Raw genomic sequence first — 22,595 nt, forward strand, 5'->3', positions numbered from 1 at the left:
ACAGCCCTGTTGTACTCCTTTCTCAATCCTGAACCAATCAGTTGTTCTCTGCAGGGTTCTAACTGTTGCTTCTTGACCCGCATACAGGTTTCTCAGGAGACAGGAAAGATGGTCTGGTATTCCCATCTCTCTAAGAGCTTTCCACAGTTTGTCATGATCCACACAGTCAAAGGCTTTAGCATAGTCAATTAAAGAGAGATACATGTTTTTCTGAAGTCCCCTTGCTTTCTCTATCATCCAGCAGATGTTGACAATTTGATCTCTGGTTCCTCTTCCTTTCCAGCTTGGACATCTGGGAGTTCTTGGTTTGCATAGTGCTGAGGCCTAGCATGCAAGATTTTAAGCATGACCTTCCTAGCACAGGCGATGAGTGCAGTTGTCCGATGCTTAGCACTTTCTTTGGTACCACCCTTCTTGGGAACCGGGATGAGGAGTGACCCTTTCCAGTCCTGTGGCCGCTGCTGGCTCTTCCAGATTTGCCGACATGATGAATGCAGAGCCCTGATGGCCTCATCTTTAGGGATTTGAATAGTTCTGCTGGAATTTTTTAGATTCTTATAATTCTTAAATAATGCACTTTGGAAATTGCAATGTGGGTGATTTGGAATATATTATCTAACCAAAGAATTGTATGTAGCTGTCAACATTCAGAGCTTAGTTATTTCATGTTTAGTGACTTCTCATGGATGAACAACCAGAACGAGGGATTTCAATGTTGTGTCAAGATGCATTTTCTTACCATGTACTTTTATGTGCCATTTTTTTAAGAGTGGTTTCATGCTCAAGCCAAACAGAGTCTTCAGTTCAGGTCAGTCGGACTCAGGTGAGTCCGACTCTCTGCGGCCCCGTGGACTGCAGCACGCCAGGCCTCCCTGTCCATCACCCACTCCCGGAGCTTTTGCTCAAGCTCATGTGCATTGAGTTGGTGATGCCGCCCAACATCTGATCTTCTGTCATTCCTCCCTCTTCCCGCCCTCAATCTTTCCCAGCATCAGGGTCTTTTCCAATGAGTTGGCTCTTCACGTTGGGTGGCCAAAGTATTGGCATGTCAGCTTCAGCATCAGCCCTTCCAACTTGCCATTTGGAGGAATAAACACAGAGAGAGGCATGGAGGCTTTTGGTGCCAGTTTCACAGTTCAGGGGTAGAGACTCAAGATAACTTTTTTCCCTTCGGACACACAAAAGTTGGACTATCGTGCCATTATATTGAAAGTTATAAATAAACACCTCAAAAAGCACTTTGTTATTTGTATGGATACTGACCACTTTCCTGCCCACATATCTATAATATGGATCATCTGAACTGGTCAGTGAGAAGGTAACTAAATGACCCCTGGCTATCACCTGGGTTTGCTGACGTCTGTGCTGTGCTAAGTCACTTCAGTCATGTCTGACTCTTTTTGACTGCATGAATGGTAGCCCACCAGGCTTCTCTGTCCATGGAATTCTCCAAACAAAAATCCTGGAATGGCTTTCCATGCCCTTATCAAGGGCATCTTTCCCACCGTCTAGTCTGAGGCTATTAAACCTCATCTCATGAGCATTCTGGAGAATTGAACTTTAAGGTATTGAAATTTATTTTATAGAAGGGCAAATTTTGCAAGATACATTTCCCTTCAAATGAATCCCTCTGAAACTTCCTTTGCACTGTTTAGACAGTTAATTTGTCAGCTTGAATCGAGACTTAAAAATAGTCATATTTTGTCCCTAGAACACCCCTTATGAAAATCTTTCATCAGGAAACAACCTTAGGATGTATTTTAAAAGATTAATGAGTAGGATAATTATATAGGAAAAGAGGAAAATAATACAAATGTCTAATTTTAGGCAAGTGGTTAAATATATAGCATTCATGTGTTGTAAGCCTATGCTGTCATTAAAAATCATGTACATTTTTAAAAGTATGTATAATTCCAAGGAAAGTTCTATACAGAATTACTTTGTTATCCAAATGTTTTAAATGCACATGTACAAGTAGAAAATAAAAGACTAGCACATGATGATCACCATTAGGATTTTCATATGCCTCTGTGGAAAAATTCTTAAAGAGATGGGGATACCAGACCACATGACCTGCCTCCTGAGAAACCTGTATGCAACTCAAGAAGCAACAGTTAGAACTGGACATGGAACAACAGACTGGTTCCAAATAGGCAAAGGAGTACATCAAGGCTGTATATTGTCACGCTGCTTATTTAACTTCTATGCAGAGTACATCATAAGAAACGCTGGGCTGGATGAAGCACAAGCTGGAATCAAGATTGCCAGAAGAAATATCAATAACCTCAGATATGCAGATGACACCACCCTTATGGCAGAAAGTGAAGAAGAACTAAGCCTCTTAATGAAAGTGAAAGAGGAGAGTGAAAAAGTTGGCTTAAAGCTCAACATTCAGAAATCTAAGATCATGGCATCTGGTCCCATCACTTCATGGCAAATAGATGGGGAAACAGTGGAAACAGTGAGAGACTTTATTTTGGGGGGCTCCAAAATCATTGCAGATGGTGACTGCAGCCATGAAATTAAAAGACGCTTGCTCCTTGGAAGAAAAGCTATGACCAACCTAGACAGCATGTTAAAAAAGCAGAGACATTACTTTACCAACAAAGGTCCGTCTAGTCAAGGCTATGGTTTTTCCAGTAGTCATGTATGGATGTGAGATTTGGACTGTGAAGAAAGCTGAGCACTGAAGAATTGATGCTTTTGAACTGTGGTGCTGGAGAAGACTCTTGAGATTCCCTTGGACTGCAAGGAGATCCAACCAGTCCATCCTAAAGGAAATCAGTCCTGAACATTCACTGTAAGGACTGATACTGAAGCTTAACCTCCAATATTTTGGCCACCTGATGTGAAGAACTAACTCAATTGAAAAGACCCTGATGCTGGGAAAGATTGAGGGCAGGAATAGAAGGGGATGACAGTGAATGAGATGGTTGGATGGCATCACTGACGTGATGGACATGAGTCTGAGTGAACTCCGGGAGTTGGTGATGGACAGGGAGGCCTGGTATGCCTCCATGGGGTTGCAAAAAGTTGGACATGACTGAGCAATTGAACTGAACTGTGAATAGCTCTCCTTGGAGGAATTGTAATTTTTTTTTTCATTTTAAAGAAGTTTCCCTGATGACCTAATGGATGACTGGTTTATTTTTAGAGAGCCGTCCCAGTTTCTTGCTCACCTCCCTTTTCTTTACACCAGTTCCTCACTCAGGTGCCATCTAGGGGCTTCCATGGTGGTCCACTGATTGAGAATCTGCCTGCCAGTGCAAGGGACATGGGTTCATCCCTGGTCCCTGAACTAAGATCCCACATGCTGAGGTGCAGCTAAGCCCATGCTCCACAACTACCGGCCCAGGTTCTAGAGCCTGAGCTCCTGGGGAAGAGAGGCCACATGATGAGAAGCCTGCAGACCACACGGCTAGAGAGGAGCCCCTAGTCGCTGCAACTAGAGAAAACCCCACGCACAGCAGCTATGACCCAGTGCAGCCACAAATGAGTGCATTAAATTCAAATTAAGAAAGAGCCATCTGAAAAATGGAATCTGTAAAGATGATGGGGGAGTAAAGGGAAAGCTAGCCTCCGTTCACGTCATACCACGTATTACTTTGATTTTTGCAGATAAAATGTCTTGATCCAAGGCAATCGAAAGCAAACAAATAAAAAACAGACAAAATTAGTATTTCTAGGAGCATTATGACTTGCTGGATCTAAACTCTGGTTGGAGAACGATTTTGCATTTCAAGAAACATGGAAGCTTCAAATGAAGGTCATTGTCAGCGCCAGCCTTTTAAAAGTGGTGGGAAGAAAACAGCCCATTGAAAGTACAGAAGCAGCTTTCCGAGGGCCCTGCTGTGCAGTCACAAGGAAAGGCACCAGCCTGGCGGGATATTTACACATGGATGAAATCGGAGGTGATCAAACCGGCCATCACAAAACCACTGCTGTTCATAGAGCATCCTGGTTCTGGATCCTCTGCTGAGCAGAAAGGCATATTACAGGGGAAGAACGGAAGAATCTGAAAGACTCAAATTAAAATCCGAGTTGAGAAAAGACAGCATTAATAACAGAGAAATTAAAAGTGGTGTGAGAGATTCCTGTGGAACTGGAATGCAGCTAACTCAGACATCCTTAGTGGATTTCTAGCTAAATCCCCACAGTTCTAGGAACTTAGTTAGAAATCCACCTTCTACCCATTGGTAACTTCAAGTAGTGTTTGCTTTGTGAACCAGGCAAGTAACTTAATCTTTCTTAGTCCCAGTTTATCTCTAAAATGGGCATAATCTTGTCACCGATCTCATATCACAGCTAGGGGCGGGTAATTTAGCACAATAGGGGCAATGCTGGAAAAATAAAATGAGCACAAATCCTCCCAGTAATCACTATTTTTAGATTATTCATGCACATCTGAGCTCTCAAAAAAGGTAAATGCTGGAGAATTAAGAGTACGTGTTTTCTTAATTGTAGCTGTACTTGGAGCAAATATAGCTACCCTGACAGGCTACTGAAGCCTTCAGCTCTTTTGAAACTATCTAATAGCAATTTAATTATGACTGAAAATCTGCTACTAGTGCAGGAGGTCACACTGTACGAAAGTTCCACTCTGGTAGACGAGGAATGCTAACCCCAGAGTCAAAGCTATTAGCTGGAGTTTTTCACCCAGTCTTGGCATGATTGTAAACATGTGTTTGGTGTGTGTGTGTGTGTGTGTGTGTGTGTTTGCTTGCATCCGCGTAGGGCATGCATGAGTGGATATACTTAATTTTCTTGTCTTTAGTAGCTTTGGGGGAGGGACTGCACTGAAACAACAAGGCTCACGACGCAGTGATTTTTCTGCAAGGTTGGAATCTCTCCAGCGTTCACATACCTTCTGTTCACATCTCTTCTTCTAGGGTCAGACATAGGCGAGTCCGAAGACATTAAGGAGAACATTTTGTTTTCTGAATCTTTACCTACTGTTGCTAAGATCTTTACCCACCTTTGCTCACCCCCTACTACTGGGGCCAAATCTTTGATTCCTTCTCCTCTTCCTAATCCACTTGACACTCAATCTTGAGTCAGATTGCCCAAGCCAGGCTTTCCTATCATCCTCCCAAGCAAGATAAAGGACTTCTATCTGCACACAGGTAGGAACGGCTTTCTGACTCAGTTTGGTTGCCACTATCAAACACCAGCTCAAACCACAGGAGATATTAACCAGAGTGAGTGGAGGGGCCTTCAGGCAAGTCAGGATGATAATTCTTTTAGTATTTACTTATTTGGCTGTGCTGAGTCTTGGTTGCAGCACACAGGAGCCTCACTGCATCATGAGGGACCTTTCCTTGTGGCCTTGGACCCTCCAGCTGTGGCATGCAGGCCTAGTTGTTCTGTGCAGTTCCCCAACCGGGGATCGAGCCCCCATCCCCTGCAATGGAAAGTGGATTCTTAATCACTGGACCACTAGATGCTTTTGAACTGTGGTGTTGGAGAAGACTCTTGAGAGTCCCTTGGATAGCAAGGAGATCCAACCAGCCCATCCTAACGGAAATAAGTCTTGGGTGTTCATTGGAAGGACTAATGCTGAAGCTGAAACTCCAGTACTTTGGCCACCTGATGTGAAGCACTGACTCATTGGAAAAGACCCTGATGCTGGGAAAGATTGAAGGTGGGAGGAGAAGGGGACGACAGAGGAAAGAAGGTTGGATGGCATCACTGACATGTTGGACGTGAGTTTGAGCAAAGTCTGGGAGTTGGTGATGGACAGGGAGGCCTGTTGTGCTGCAGTCCATGGGGTCGCAAAGAGTCAGACATGACTGAGTGACTGAACTGAACTGAACTGAACCAGAGAAATGCCCAGGGTGAGAATTTTCTCCTACTCACTGCTACTTAGACATTCCTAAGCCACACAGGAATTCTCCATCAGTTTGAGAATTCTCCAAGCCCCTGAGAATTCTCCATCAGTTTGACTGAATAAGCTGCATGGAAAAAATTTTTTTAATAAAATCATCAGTTTGGATCTAGAATGTTGGATAATCATCTGCTCACATAGTGACACGAAAGCTTCTCATCTGTATGAAGATCACATACGTGAAAGCTTGGCAAAATGACGCATGTGTGTGTAATGTGGACACGTCCGTTCGTTCATTATGTGTGTATACACGTACGCACTGCTCCCCAGAATGTTCTTTGCCTTACTCTCATTTATGGTTCTTCTCACAAAGTAGGAAGCCTTGGGTCATTAGACCACAGGGGGAGGGGTGAGAACAAACCCAGGACAGCCTCACCACCCCCACAACCATGGACAGATGCCCTAGCTCCATATTTCAGCTGTTCTGGTTTTTTCCCAACATGTTGACTATTTTCTCTTTCCTTAATATGTTGATATATGAATACTGCTGTGCCTAAGGATAGAGGTTCAAAGTGAGGGATCTAAGTTGTAAAAATATGCATTTTTTAATATTGGACTCAGTAAAGTTATCATTTTGCAAGAGAAACATATGGCTATAAACCTGCTCCCTGTATTCATTGCCTCTTATCGAAGACATTGGTGACTGGCTCCCACCTGAAAGCCCTCCACATCTTTCTTTATTGACGTTGAATGGTTATGAGAAGCTGGTTCAAGAGCAAGAAGTTAAGAATCTCTTTTTTCCTGTGCTTCCAGAAGTGATAAATGAAAGGGAAAGTCTCTCAGTCATGTCCGACTCTTTGTAACCCCATAGACTATACAGTCCACGGAATTCTCCAGGCTAGAATACTGGAGTGGGTAGCCTTTCCCTTCTCCAGGGGATCTTCTCAACCCAGGGATCGAACCCATCTCATAAACACAATTAAAATGATAAAACCTCTAAAACAATTTTTTAAACCCAGAATGGCAGGAAGAATATAAATGATGACAAAGGAAAATTTCAGAGCAAAAACACATGGCTAAACAAGAAAAGTAAAGAATATTTATCAACTCCAAGAAGGAAATTGTGAAGAGAAATTTTGAGAGAACACTGCCATCCTGAATTTTAGTGTTTAAAAAAATAAAAAGGAAGTGTTGATGAGTAGAGTAACATTAGTTACGTGAGATGGGCAAATGTGGCTGGTGTAATAAAAAAGAAGCGTTTCTTAGAGTGTACCCACCTAGCCAGTGAATCCTCCTTTTATAGTATTTTTTTTCTTTTTAACAATTGAAATTTAATAGCCAATCATTGTGAACTTTGCTATCCTAACAGGACCTTTTTTTTTTCAGCGTCATTAAGATCTCTATACTGTTACGTTCCTTCTTTGAGCCTAAACTACATAGCCAGGAAAGCTTGTTTGTATTCTGTTCAGAAAGTGGGTATTTAATTAGTGCTACCTCGGTAAGCACACCCTGTTTAAGCTGATTGCATTTGTTACACCTCACCTCCAACTATACCTGTAGCAACTAAATGACCCTTCCTCATCAGGTATCCTTCATGTCTCATCAGCATCAAGAGGAAGCCACGTCCACTTAAGGTCATCTCAGGACTTTTGCGTTTACTCCTGTACCGATGGTGCTTGTTTGTTACGGGGACATAGAAGCCTGCGCTCTAAGTCCTGTTACACGCGGCGGTCAGAGCGCAGGGTTGCAGTTTTCTGAGTCATGAGTGTGTTTCAAGCAGAACCCCCGGAAGCGCTGCACTCAGACAGCAACACATCACGTGGTGTTGCCGCATCGTGTCTTGGAGGCGATTACTAGCTAAGAGTTCTCTCCTCTTTTTTTTTCTTTTTCTTCTTTTTTTTTTTTTTTTTTAACATTTCTGGCAGGTACCAAGCACAAAACGATGCTAGAAGCTCGGAACGGAAGTGGGGCTATCAAAGCCTTCCCCAGGGCAGGTGTGAAAGGCAAAGGCCCAGTGAACAAGGGAAACACAGGCCTGCAGAACAAAACGTTTCACTGTGAAATCTGTGACGTGCACGTCAACTCGGAGACACAGCTGAAACAGGTAGCCGAACCGCCCCGGAAGTGGGGGCGCGCGGGCCCCCAGGGGCCGCCTGCCTGCCCTGCGCCCTTTCTGCTCTTCCGCTCCCTCCCGCCCATCCATCCACCTAGCTTCTTACTCACTCCCCTTCCTTACTTGTGCATAGGTCGGTTGCTTAAAGGAATACTGAAATGTAGGGGCGTCTAAAGTGAGTCTGTCTGAAGTGAGTCTGTGCTGTTGTTACAGATGAAGCGTGGGAGGCGAGGGGCCTTCAGCAGCTCTCTTCTTTACCAGGTTTCCCACTCGAAAGGGTTGCTTTTCGTTAGAGGTCAGAGTGCAGCGTTCCGCGTTTCCTTGTTTAGATATGTATGCTGCGCTGCTTCACGTTGCTGCTTTATTACCGGGTGCTGCACTGTAGTCCTGAATCCTGCGGCCACCCGCTAAGGGGATGGAGTCACTTTCACTCTAAAGCCTTCCGGAGGGATCGGGCCTACCGTGCTCGCTGAAGTCCCAGCCCTCATGTTGTATTGTGTTTTATATGCATACGAACCTTCTTGCACTGATTTTAATGCACCCCAGTTATTTATCTTTAGAATTTAAGGGGTTGACATTTGGCTGTGCAAATGTGAGCGTAAATATTAGTATGGAAATAAATCCGTGCCTGCCTGGCCACCTTGGTTTATTTGCACATAAAATTCCTTCAGACATTTCTTTCCTTTGTAAATGTCCATAAACTGAGATCTGTGCTCTGATAAGGAGAGAAGCTGGGAAAAAGAAGACCCTGCTATGTGTTAAAAATAGACTAAAATGGCAGCATAGAAATCTCTCTGCTGGAGGCATCCACAGCCAAGGACAAACGTGCATGCTCTTTTATTTCTGTCTTTCTGCAACTTGCATGAAATAATTCATATCCTTCCCCAGGTTGAAACAATACTTATGAGGGGTTTGGAGGATGACTTCTTTAAAGCTCTCCCCTTTCGTTGCTTTTAATAGCACATTAGCAGTAGAAGGCACAAAGACAGAGCTGCCGGCAAGCCCCCGAAACCTAAATACAGCCCTTACAACAAACTGCAGAAGGCCGCGCATCCACTGGGGGTGAGTGTCACTTCTGCTGCCAGGCAGAGCGGAGCCTTTCTTGGAGGATTTCATTTTGTCAGTTCCTAAGGGAGATAAACGGAAGATGCCCAGGTGAAAACGACTGATTAAGTCCAACCCCTATGCCGCCAACAGAATCACTGGTTTCCTGAGCTGGGTGGGCTCCTGTCCCGGTTAGCTAAAGTCAGACATCTTTTCAGCTGGGCTCAGGTTTATAGAGCATGGGGATGGAAGGAAACCCAGACTCTTTTGCGTCAGGTAAGTAATCACAGGAAATCTGAACCTGAAGTTAGCAGGTACTGTTAAGAAAGGTTGGTGAGGAACAAATTCTTCCAGCTTCTTTATAAGATCTCCAAGAGACAAAGCACTGCTGTTGTTTCCCTCAGCAATTCTGGCTTTTAAACAGCAGTCTGAAAGGCGTGGCTCGCTTAAAAAGAGAATTCACCTTAGGACACTATTTAAGGCCTGGGAAATAGTTCCTGAGACATGCCCTCTTGTTTTTTACACTAGTACGCACATTAGTACTGATGTCCCAACCTAGAATTTTTACAGGATTTTAGGGGAAAACTGTAAACCTCCTGACATTTTAAGCTATTTATTTATAAGCATAGGCTTCCCTGATAGCTCAGTTGGTAAAGAATCCGAGAGCAATGCAGGAGACCCCAGTTCGATTCCTGGGCCGGGAAATCCCCTGGAGAAGGGATAGGCTACCCACTCCAGTAGTCTTGGGCTTCCCTTGTGGCTCAGCTGGTAAAGAATCCACTTGCAATGTGGGAGACCTGATTTTGATCCTGGGTTGGGCAAAGACCCTGGAGAAGGGAAAGGCTACCCACTCTTTATGGGATTTTAGGGATCTACCCACTTTTAGGCCATCTACCCACTTTTTATAGGATTTTATGGGAAATCTGTAAACCTCCTGACATCTTAAGCTAATGCTTTATAAGCATAGGCTTTTTTTCTGGTTGAAGTGACCATCTGAGAGACGCAGGGTTCTGCACTGTTTAGCTATAGTAAACTATAACTGTGTGTATAAAAAATTAAGATGGAGAACAATTGCTCTACAGTATGTGCTGAATTATGCATTTTGAAATCTGTTTTCTTCAAAATAGATCTTATTAATAATCAGTGCTATTGTGTGCTGCCGACACGTGAAAACACAGTTAAAGGAAAACTGCAATCATCTATTGTGAGACCTCAGAATGAGTTGACCCAATTAATTTAGTAGCATTACCCATTTTTATGCAAATGAACTCCCTTTGCTCCTTTGCATAGAATGTATTTTAGCTGCTGTAAGAGACTTTGAATTCTGCTCAGAGTGGATGTTTCAGCAGCACCAGCCATAACCTGAGTGCTATTTCTGACCGGTGGAGATGCCGCTTTCAACAATCAAGTGAATAGTTCTTAAATAAACAGAGAAGTCAAATTGTGTTAATGTTAGCTTCCAAAGCCTCCTGCTTAACTAGCCCTGTTTCCATAAATGGGAACATTCCCTTCATGAGAACAGCCATCTCACTAACACTACTCATCAGAGAGTAAACTGGCATTGCAGCGCAGTGTCAGAGCGTTGGTACCAATGAAAGCAAAGCATGGCAGAGTTTTCGGGGGAGGTCATTTTTCTTCCCTTCTTTAGTGAACGCGGAATTTTATTACTGCTGCATCTCTTGACTGGCACTCACACCTTCCTGTGCTACGCTCTTGTCACACCTGCACAGTCAGAGTAGCTGACAGCATTAATCAATTTCTCTTTAAAAATGGCTATTCCCTGGCACTTGCCTAGCCCATCCAGTGGCTGACATTCCACACTTAGACTACAGGGGGCGGGTTTGACTCCTGGTGGGGAACTAAGATCCCAGATGCCGGCAGCCCACCCAAAAATAAATAAAATAAAATAAACATTTTAAAATGTCCATTGTCTCCTAGTTAAAATGTGTGTAAAGAGTGGAATAAAAAAATTCCCTATTTTTTCTCAAGATGAATAGTTTCCTCAGGAGGTATATTTATCATGAAAAATAAGATAGCAGAGTCCTTTTCTGCACATCCATTCAACTCCTAGATCAGGCCATTTTCTGGGATCTTCCAGTTCCTCCAAAAGGAAAGATGTTCTACCGTTTCCATTATTCTTTTAAAATTTGTTTTATTGCCGTATACTTGATGTACAATGCTGTGTTAATTTCTGCTGTACAGAAAAGTGATGTTATACATATATAAAATTAATACGTATATATTCAGTTATACATATATATATTATATATAATAACATTGCATTGTACATATATATTATATATATATTGGGTTGGCTAAAATGTTCAGGCTTTCCATAGATGTTCTCTATATATATATATATATATATACACACACATATATATAATATATATTGGGTTGGCTAAAAAATTTGATTAAGTTTTCCATAAGGTGTTCTGTGTGTGTATATATGTGTATATATATATATATATATATATATATATATGTATGTGGGGTTAGCTAAAAAGTTTATTCAGATTTTCCATAAGATGTTCTGTATGTGTGTGTGTGTGTGTATATATATAGTATATATATTGTATATATTTATACTATATATATATATATATATAGGGTTGGCTATAAAGTTTGTTCAGGATTTCCATGAGATGTTCTGTATGTGTGTGTGTATATATATGTATATATATGTATATATATGGTATATGTTGTATATGTATATATATATAATATATATATATATCGGGTTGGCTATAAAGTTTGTTCAGGCTTTCCATGAGATGCTCTCTGTGTATATATATATATAATAATACATATTTTGGGTTGGCTAAGGCGCTTGTTTGGGCTTTCCATGAGATGCTCTGTGTGTATATATATATACATGTATATATAGTATATATGTTGTATATATATTATATATATATATTGGCTTGGCTATAAAGTTTGTTCAGGCTTTCCATGAGATGCTCTCTGTGTATATATTATATAGATAGATAGATAGGGTTGGTGAAAAAGCTTGTTCAGGCTTTCCATGAGATGCTCTGTGTATATATATATAAAATACATATATTGGGTTGGCTAAGAAGCTTGTTCAGGCTTTCCATAAGATGTTCTGTATGTGTATATATATAGTATATATGTTGTATATATATTGTATATATAATAGATACATATATTGAGCTGGCTAAGAAGCTTGTTCAGGCTTTCCATCGATGCTCCGTATGTATCTTTTCCTTTTCACGTTCTCTTCCGTTAGGCTGGTCCCAGGCCACTGAGCAGGGTTCTACTGCCATTCCCAGGGTGCGATTTTACCCGGGTGGGGGGGTGCGAGCCAGCCCCTCCTCTGGACGCTCCGGCTGAACCCCGAGACTTGCGCTCACCTGCTCTTCTTTCTCCCCGCCCTGCAGGTGAAGCTGGTCTTCTCCAAGGAGCCGTCCAAGCCGCTGGCGCCGCGCCTGCTGCCCGGGCCGCTGGCCGCCGCCGCGGCCGCGGTGGCCGTGGGCTCGCCGTTCGGGCTGCGGGCCGCGCCGCCCGCGCTGCTGCCGGCGCTGCCCCCCGCGCTGCTGCGGCCGGCGCCGGGGCCCATGCGCAGCGCGCACGCGCCGGTGCTCTTCGCGCCCTACTGAGCGCGGCCGGCCTGCAATAACTCACAAACCACACGCCGAACAGAGAACTATGCAGCGTTTATTTATAGTTTAAAGTATATCTGAAGAGCCAGGACTTTTGAGAGTGAACTGAAAAGATTATGGAAAAGATGAAGTAAAAGAGGGAGGTCCGGGGGCGGGCGGGAGGGGCGGTACTGTCTCCAAATTAAAGCATTCCTCTTGAACATCGAGTGTTTAGAAGTGGTCTCCGGCCTTGACTTGTAGTGGCACCTAGAACCTCCGAAGCCTTTGTGACACGCCTTTTGGGCACCTGTTTCCCCTGCATTGTCTTTCCTGCTTTATGAGACAACTATACATTGTCTGAGGGCATTAACTGGTTCCAGTGTGTATATAGATAATCATTTACTCTGTAGATTAAAATAATGCAAAAAAAAAAGAAAAAAAAAAAAAAAACAAAGGCAACACTGTGAATAGTAGTACCCGTGGTCCTCTTGCTCTGACAGCAATTCCTGGGTATTCATCCCAACCGAGGTAGACGCACTAGGTGTCGTGTGAAACAGTAGTGCTGCGTCTCAGTCTAAGCCACTAGGCTCTCAAGAGTTGCAGAAGGTAGGGCGAACAACTGTTTGATGCCAGTAAGCAGTCAAAAGATAAACACCACCATCTGGTGTGGTGAAGGTCCCCAGCTCACCCTCTCCTCTCCTGCCCAACCTGGAGATGACTTTCAGTCCAGAACAAAAGAACAGGGCTGACTTAGAATAGAGTTGGGGAGACTTTAATAAAAATAGTTTCTCACAGAGTGCTTTCCCCCCAACACTAAGACAGTGTTGCTGGAGACAGAGAATGTTTTTCAAATGCTTATATTTGAAAACAGGTAAACCCATGCATCATGGGGGTCCAGAAAGAAACCAGTACAACTATTCTGTTTCGAAGATGAGGGACAATCCTAACCTAGCATGATAATGCAAAGTACAGATTTTTCACATTAGTACAAATCCACTAAAAACAAAGAATATTACACCTCTGCAATATCTTTATATCATACCAGTAGGGTTGTCTCTTAGGCAAAGTTTTCTGCTTTGACTATGATGGTAGACATTAGCTATTGTTGGTGGGTTTTTCTTTTTTTCTTTTTTTTCTAGATTTCCTACTGACATGATATAAACAAGTAATATATATATATATTTAAATATTAGAAAAAAACAAAGAAAAATGAATCTGCATTCATTTCACACCAGGAGTATAGAGTTAAAAAATACTGTTAAGTTGCACTTGGCCATCATTTCTCTAGTGGAGTTGTGAAATACTAACAGCCTTCAATATTCACCATAAGGCTGAAAGGAGTTGATGTTTTACCTTTAAAACAAGATTTATCAGGGGTATATATAAATATATGTATATTGTATATATGTTAGAAAGATTAAGAGTATAACTTATAAAAAGAAAATCTATATAAAATAATTATATATCCATCCCATGTTACATGTTATCATTAAGTTGGTAACAAATGGCATAAAAATAGCTGTGCCTTTAATTTGTGGTAAAGGCTATTTGCTTTTTCCCATAGAAAGCTAACATATACCTATCACCTATGATGGGGTTTGAGGCAGCCAGTCTGTTGCGTTAATAAGAATAATAACACTCAAACTTCAAACAATGGAAACGTGTACAAATCCACTCTACCAGATTTAGGTTTAGAGAAAAAAAATATTTTTGAAAAGGTTTTGTAGAGAACTATTTAAAAATATACAGAAAGGCTGAGTATGGCCTTCGTGAAACTGCTCTTACCTAAAATGTAGTAGACTTTTGAGCGTCTAAAGATGCAAGGTGAAACCATTAGAGAGATGGGTATTTAGCATTTGTCATTTTATATTTAAGAAACACCCGTAGCGTGCTTGGTGCTCAACATTAAACATGGTCTTTGGAGTTCTTCTCCGCCACCTAGCTAAAGACATTTGTCATATAAACACATCTCTAAAGGAGTTGACTTTGTATATCTTTTGTTAAACAACCAACCAAAAGCAAAAAGGAAGAAAGGAGAGAAGGAAGGAAAGAAGGGAAAGAAGAAAAGAGGTGTCCCATCAGTCTTTGGTAACAGGGGTTTCAAACCATATCTCCTCTGCCTGAACATGCTGATTGGGACTGGGACCTGTTTCTGAGAGCGTCTGGCGATGACGCGTGTGCCAGCGCCTCTACGTTCTGGCCTCAGTGAGCATTTCCTCTGTTTCACCCTCAGACCCCCTGTTCAGCCAGGTGGAGAGCTAGCTCATGTGTTTTGTTCTCTGGGTCTGTCTGTGTCTCGTGTGACCAGTTTTGGACAGTCTTGACCTTTAGTTTCTGCTTTGTCAGAACTTTTCACTGTTCATACCCGAATCCCTGTCCAACAGCATTCACGCCTCTAGAGCCTCCCCTTCTGCTGGAGAACGCAGTGCTGATCGATGCAGCCTCGCTGCAGTGGACTCTGCTGTCTTTCCCCATTCTCACCAAAGCGGAGGAGCCGGTCCACCCAAAGTCAGGGCCTGTGCAATCGAGAGGTCCTGGATCACGAGACGTGACTAACTTTAATGATTTGCTGGGAGACAAATAAATCAGCCATATTTTCTCCATCAGCCATATGAGAAACCTCAGAAACACCTAAATCCCTTCAGCTTCACTTCACTATGGAACCATTTTTGTTTAAATGGTCTTTAAAGTTGGAGTTGTAATCATCCGTTGTCTTTACTCACTACCTAATAAAGGATGAAGCCTAACCATAGAACTTAACGCTGGATTCTCTGTGAATTGTTTCCCCACATGCCATGTATTTACCAATGCCAGATCCGTCTCTATCATGGTTCAAGCTGCTGTCAAGTTCTATCCTTTCCCTGAGGGAACTTCTTTTCATGAATAAAGATCAGATTGGTCAGCAGTGGTGCTCTGAACATCCCAGGCGAGCTCTGACTTTACAGTTTTATGTCCCTTCTCATGCCACATACCCACGGGCAAGGGAGTGATAGACAGGCATCTCTGACCTCATTTCAAACAAATATAAATGCATTGCAAGAGCCAAATGCTTCAGGAAAAAGCATTGTTGCACCTCATCCAGATTACCCAGGCAAATGGAAACAGTCGCTGGGAAGGCACTGTATTTCTCTTCTGAGAAAACAGGTGACAGATCACTCCTCCCCCTGGTCCTGGACTTTGAAGGGTGGTCGTTCTATACACATAAGCAAACACTGTCAGCTTTCGGCCGTTAATATCATCACCACCTCATCTCAGAGGACTGCAGTCTTCAGGTCCCGTTGGGTTTCCATTTTTCACTTGCATTAATTTATTGCCATTATCAGAGATATAATTTGGTTTTTTGAAAGGTGCTACATATTTTGTTGCCAAGGAACTGTTTAGCCAAGAGAACTTTTATACTTACTTGGAAATTAAAAGGACAGGAAATCATAACACAAAGGAATAAAAATGAAAAGGCTTAAAACCAGGATTATTCAGTGTTTATTGTGGATGTGCTCATGTATGTTTCCAAGGCACAAAACCACTACATGGTGGTTATGGGCAACGAGTTTCACTTGCCATTAATGCTTTAGATTAATATCTTTGTCTCCACACCATAGAATATTTCAACTTTCCTGAAGAAATCAGATCAAAAAGCTAAAAAAAATGATGGTTTAGAGAGAAAATGTCCTTGAGATCTCAGTTGACCTCTGGAACCACCTCCCTGTGCATTAGCATGGATGGCATCACTTTAGTCACTCTTGGTGCACAGGTGGCGCCAGTGGTAAGGAACCTGGCTGCCAACGCAGGAGTTCGATCCCTGGGTTGGAACGATCCCCTGGAGGAGGGCATGGCAACCTGCTCCAGTATTATTGCCTGGAGAATCCCACGGACACAGGAGCCTGGCAGGCTGCAGTCCCTGGAGTCGCAGAGTCAGACACAAGTAAAGCCACTTAGCAGAGCACAGCACACAGGAAAGTGTCCATGAAGGAGTGAGGAGAACAAGGAGCCTGAAGGAAGTCGAGCTTTGCTGCCCCGTGGCACGTGGGATCCTCCCGGACAGAGATGGAAACCGCGCCCCTCGCATTGCAAGTGAAAGTCGTTCAGTCGTGTCCGACTCTGAGACCCCATGGACTATCCAGTCCACGGAATCCTCCAGGCCAGAACAGTGGAGCGGGGAGCCTTTCCCTTCTCCAGGGCATCTTCCCAACCCAGGGATCCAACCCAGGTCTCCCACGTTGCAAGGCAGATTCTTAACCGCTGGACCACCAAGGAGGCCCCTAGGAATGAGGAAAACCAGGAGCCCGAAAGAACTCAGGGCTTATCGTGCACTTGGTTTCTGCCCAGCAGGGAACATTTCAATAGTCAGCGAATGCTTCGGCATTCATTTCTTCATCAGGAATGTGAGTGAGAGTGAGTAGAGACTGAACTGGTTAAATATTCCTGCATTGAAAAAGACACTTTTCTCATCCTCACTGCTTTCTTATAGCAAACCATACAGCTACTCAAATATTTGCATATGCTCAGAAAAGTGTTCCGTATTCCTTTCCTTCCTGATGATACATCACACAGTAGGTCCGTTCATCTGACTGATCAGAATGTGGACTCATGGAAAGCTGCTAGAAGGAAAGAAAGGTTTGGTCGCTCAGTGGAGGCCCACTCTGCGACCCCATGGACTGTAGCCCACCAGGCTCCTCCGTCCATGGGATTCTCCAGGCAAGAACACTGGAGTGGGTTGCCGTTTCCTTCACTAGAGGATCTTCCTGACCCAGGGGTAAAACCTGGGTCTCCCACATTGTAGGCAGGTGCTTTACAGTCTGAGCCACCAGGGAAGTCCTGACCACTGTTAGAGACTTGCAATCACATTAGATTCACGCCAAGTCACGTAGGGTATACCGCATCTGTTGTCTCAGTCTAAAACATAAAAAAACATCTGAATGAAACCAGTCCCAGTAACAGCAATGGAAAATCGACAGTGCGCCTGTGGAGGGAGCCACAGATACTCGCTTGCCTCATCCTGTTCTCCTGGCTGTGTTGTCTCCCTTCAGCAGGAAGGGACCCCATCTGAGCCAGTCCTAACCCTGTCCCGAGTTTGCCTGTGTTTTAGGTAAGAGCCACCCTGTTTAGACCACTTCCTCCACAAATGGACGATATCAGTTGTGCCCTCTTGTTATTGACACAGCAAGAATTTTTTGGACTGAATCCTGACAGTGAATGTTTTACAAAATGGTAGCTGTTGGTTTTCGCTAAAATCGCAGATGTATTTGCAGAGCATCTTTGCCGGTCTTTCTACAGTGTCCTCAGCCACAACAGCAGTTACTATCAGGAAGTGAAGTAGGTGGTGTCTTTGGTGAAGTCTGCATTGCCTACTTCCTTGTGCTGAGAGGGGTATCAGAGCTTCCAGGAAAAGATGGGTATCATGCCTCCCCTTCCTCATGTGGCCTACAAGGTCGTTACATCCAGAAACCGGTTTATAGCTTACCAGAATTACGAATGGTGATGGAAGACAGGTTCTGTACTGGGAAAACTTCCTCTGTGCTACTTGATCAAAAGCCCGAGTAGACTGCAAAGAATCACAGAGTTTATGTTATCAATGCACAGACGTGAAAGGACCAAGAATTGCCTTCAGTCTGATCATCTTTCCCCACTTATCAGTGATGGAAGCCATTCTTCCCAGACGGTTGTCTCTAGAAAATGCCAAAATTTCAAGTCAAATTTGATGGTTAACACAGATGACCAAGTTGAGAATAGGGTCAGTGAAAAACGGGGTTATTCTCTTCATGACTGACAAGTCAACCTAAAAGTAATTTCCAAAAAGTAGAGCTGAAATGATTTTTGAGCGAAGCTATAACTAAGCATTAGTACTTGTACAGTAGCCAGGTCATAAATCACTACATCTAATCTGAATGTGTACGGACAGAGAGACACATGCATCTTTTAACAATGTAAGCCTCAATACCTATTTTACCTGCTATGACTTTTCAATATCTTAGTTTAGAATGATTAGGTTGATTTTACTGTAAGAAGAGGAGCTCTGATTTAATCTCAGTCACTTTAGGGCACTGGGGAGGTTGACAAGCAGCTGTGCTTGTCAAGGTGCTATGCTCTCTAGTAAGGCTCTTTGCTGGCAATTTGCGTTGGGTCATGTAACTACATCCTTGCATACAGCCTCTGCATTTTGACCATAGGGACTGAGCCCTTATCCAATCTTCTTCCACTCCAGGCAGTGTGCAGGACACGGTAAAAGAAAGCTAAAGAAAGCTGGCAAAGACAGAATCCTTTATTGGGGGCCCAGATTGCATTTTTTTTCCAGGAAAAACAGTTTTTTAAGCCACTCCGTTATTTGTTCAAACTTAGTGAGACATGAATCCATTGAGAAACAGCGTTACAGAGTTTTACGGAATTTTTAAGCCATGGTGAGAGTATAGAGACTTATTAACCACAGGTAACAGTATGTGTATCCTTGGACATTTGTCAACTCAATTTAAAATAAGTTATCTTATCATTCCGGTGATCTGATGACCTGGGGAGGGGGATAACGAGGGGTGCCACAGGAGGAAGCTCTCAGAGGGAGAGAAGTGTGCATGCGTACTGCTGATTAACTTCACTCTACAACAGAAGCTAGCACAGCTTTGTAAAGTAATTATCTTCCAATAAAATACATTATCTTTTAATTTCAACACACAACACTAGGGCTACAGGTGGCTAATACTGTGTAGAGATCTTCCACCAAATGCCTTCTGTCTCTTGTTGACTGTGAGCTGATACTACTAGATGGAGGAAAGTCCTCGAAATTCTAGAAAGTTTAGTTTTCATGAACTAGTCAAGAAGAATTTCTTGCTATGCCATCTGTTTTTTTAAGGGGCTTATGGAAACATATGTGGACATGTTGGCTACTGGGGAAAAGCCTTGCAGCCCAAGGATCAGGACACAAGACTGCCCATCACAGAACGCTGAGCGTGGCTTCCAGTTTCAACACAAAACATCTCTGAGGAAATGGAGTCCCTTGTGGAAGAAACAAAATAATAATGGAATTACTTAATAGAGATGTGCTTTTAAAAAGGCTGAATTTAGTAAAAGCAAGTCATTTGCCTTTCAAACTTTGTTCCAAACCTGAGTCTAATTCCTCTAAATTTCAATAAAAATTAAAAAAAAATGAACCTTGTAATTACAGGTTTCATATTCCTGCTACTATTTGAAATGGAACTGATCTGATTCCAAAGCATCGTATGCAGCTATATTAGACACACAATTTTGTCCTGAAAAAAAAAAAAAAGAAGAAAGTTGATAGATTGTTTCAAGAAATACTGCCTTAAACACACATGAAACTATATGCTAAGAACGTTGCTTTCCTTGGAAGTTTGCTAGTCCTTTTTTTTTTTTTTTTCATTTATTTTATCAGTTTAAATCTTATGTCAGTTCAACTACAGTTTTTTTTTTTTACATAATTGTAAGAAAATATAGTATTTAGCCAACATATGATAAGACATTCAACTGTCGCAAAAATTGAACATCTGGTTATTTTTATTTTTTAATTTTTTTCAAGTTCAGTTGATTTACAAGGTTCTGTTTGTCTCAGGGGTGCTGTAGTGTGATTGCGTTATACATGCTTATATATAGATTTTTTTCAGAGTCTTTTCCACTATCGGCTATTACAAAATCATGACGCAGTCCAGCGGTTAAGACTTCGCCTTCCAGTGCAGGAGAGAGGGTTCGATCCCTGGTCAGGAGCTAAGCTCTAACGAACCTTGGGGCCAGAAAACCAAAACATAAAAAGAAATACTGAGTATAGACCCCGGTGTGGCTATTTTTAAATGGTGATTCTTAACAACAGAGCTACTGACAGATCCTATCAAGTGAATCGAGTGATGGCCCTGGATATTTACTGACAGGAGCCAATTGGAGCCTTAGTCTCCAGATCTAAAAATAACCTAATCCACTCGCATTTAGTGACCACAAATTGAAGGCTGTGTTTGTTTTTGACAACTAGACTTCTAATGGGAAACTCTGGTGTGAGCATTTTAAACATTTGAATAGTATACTCAAATTTTAAAAAATAGGTTATGGTTTGTCCTACATTTGTGTTACTGAGGGCAGGGGACCTACTTCAGGGGAAAACAGGGTGTAATTTTTGTCCTCCTATATTCTCATAGCTCAGAGAATGCAGGCAGGGCTTTGTCCAGTATCAGCTGCTTTGCAAAAGGTTTCATAAGATTTTCAGTGCAGTTCAGTCACTCAGCCCTGTCTGACTCTTTGCAACCCCGTGGGCAGCAGCACACCAGGCCTCCCTGTCCATCACCAACTCCTGGAGCCCACCCAAATCCATGTCCACTGAGTCGGTGATGCCATCCAACCATCTCATCCTCTGCTGTCCCCTTCTCCTCCTGCCCTCAACCTTTCCCAGCATCAGGGTCTTTTCCAATGAGTCAGCTCTTCACATCAGGTTGACAAAAGATTGGAGTTTCAGCTTTAGCATCAGTCCTTCCAAAGAACACTCAGAACTGATCTCCTTTAGGATGAACTGGTTGGATCTTCTTGTAGTACAAGGGACTCTCAAGAGTCTTCTCCAACACCACAGTTCAAAAGCATCAATTCTTTGGCACTCAGCTTTCTTTATAGTCCAACTTTCACATCCATACATGACTACTGGTAAAACCATAGCCTTGACTAGATGGAGCTTTGTGGACAAAGTAATGTCTCTGCTTTTTAATATCCTGTCTAGGTTGGTCATAAATTTTCTTCCAAGGAGTAAGCCTCTTTTAATTTCGTGGCTGCAATCACCATCTACAGTGATTTTGGAGCCCTTAAAAATAAAGTCTGCCACTGTTTCCACTGTTTCCCCATCTATGTCGCATGAAGTGTTGGGACCATATGCCATAATCTTAGTTTTCTGAATGTTGAGCTTTAAGCCAACTTTTTCACTCTTCTCTTTCACTTTCATCAAGAGGCTCTTTAGTTCTTCTTCCCTTTCTGCCATACGAGTGGTGTCATCTGCATATCTGAGGTTATTGATATTTCTCCTGGCAATCTTGATAACAATAATAGCTCATATTCAAAAGAGCATCACCAGAAACACCAAAGCAGTGTAATGAACATAGCTAGCTTTTTATGAAGAAACAGGGGGGAAAAAAAAGAATGAAAGCAAGGGTTTTCGAAACTGACTTGCTAGTCACACAGACAGAGGTCTCTGACTCATCACTTAGCTACACTGATGATGCAGGGGTCAGAGCCTCTCCAGCCGCTCACGTGGGGACATGGCGGAGCTGCAGGGATCCGAGGGGACACGGGGGAACTGCAAGGATCAACGGCGACATGGCGGAGGTGCAGGGATCCAAGCGCTCAGGCTGCAGACCTGTGAGGCTTCCACGCCCGCCTGTGCAGTGAACGGCTTTGCTCTTTTCCTCTTGCCAAATCATGCTGAATAACCTTTCATCAAAGGTTCTGGATGTCCCCAGGTGGACTTGGAAGGTTGAGATGGAATTTTTTGCATATTTTACATTTTGATAGCTGCGTGATGTCTCTTTGCGTTGTTGCTATTATTTCTTTCCATTGCAGACCCAAACAATGTTCCCTGGTGTGCCAATAAGGTCCTAAATTCAAAATAATAATAATAATCAGAACAATTCCCATCATTTGCATCATGCCATTCTTGTTTTAAGGAATAAAAATCCCCTCTATGCCAACTATTTCCTCAGTATGAAATGAATCAGTTTTATTGACTCAAATGTAAAATATAACACATTCTATCCTGACTCTGGTCCTGTACTATGTCAAAGTTGCAGCTGTGAACAAATTAATCTATTTTAAAAAAACCAGGAATTCTTTAAAAAGAACCTATTTCAATTTTTTAGAAAAGACACTAATGGTGTTTTTATGTGATGGAAACTCCCTAGTTCCTTCAGCAGCTCCAGGAACGTCGGTAGGCATTGTCCTCTGTCTCTTTGACGGTTTCAAAGTTGTCCAAGTAAATAAGATATTGCTGCCTATTTCAGGAGGTTGGTTGATTCAGGTCTTTATTATTCACCTAGTCCAT

At 42.6% G+C, this 22,595-nt stretch overlaps 1 protein-coding gene across 2 annotated transcripts in view; it reads left to right on the top strand.

The window, feature by feature from the left end:
• ZNF385D (zinc finger protein 385D) overlaps positions 1 to 15,343 on the top strand; it is a 1,012,338-nt gene extending 996,995 nt beyond the window's left edge. For both annotated transcript variants that reach the window (XM_042241407.2, XM_027962667.3), the window contains 3 exons: positions 7,750 to 7,928; positions 8,898 to 8,999; positions 12,383 to 15,343. In XM_042241407.2, coding sequence (XP_042097341.1) covers positions 7,750 to 7,928; positions 8,898 to 8,999; positions 12,383 to 12,601 — 500 coding nt within the window. In that variant the 3' untranslated portion in view covers positions 12,602 to 15,343. The remainder of the gene's footprint in view (positions 1 to 7,749; positions 7,929 to 8,897; positions 9,000 to 12,382) is intronic.
• The last annotated feature ends 7,252 nt before the right edge of the window (positions 15,344 to 22,595 follow it).

This window comes from Ovis aries, chromosome 26, assembly GCF_016772045.2.
Source record: "Ovis aries strain OAR_USU_Benz2616 breed Rambouillet chromosome 26, ARS-UI_Ramb_v3.0, whole genome shotgun sequence".
NCBI lineage: Eukaryota > Metazoa > Chordata > Mammalia > Artiodactyla > Bovidae > Ovis > Ovis aries.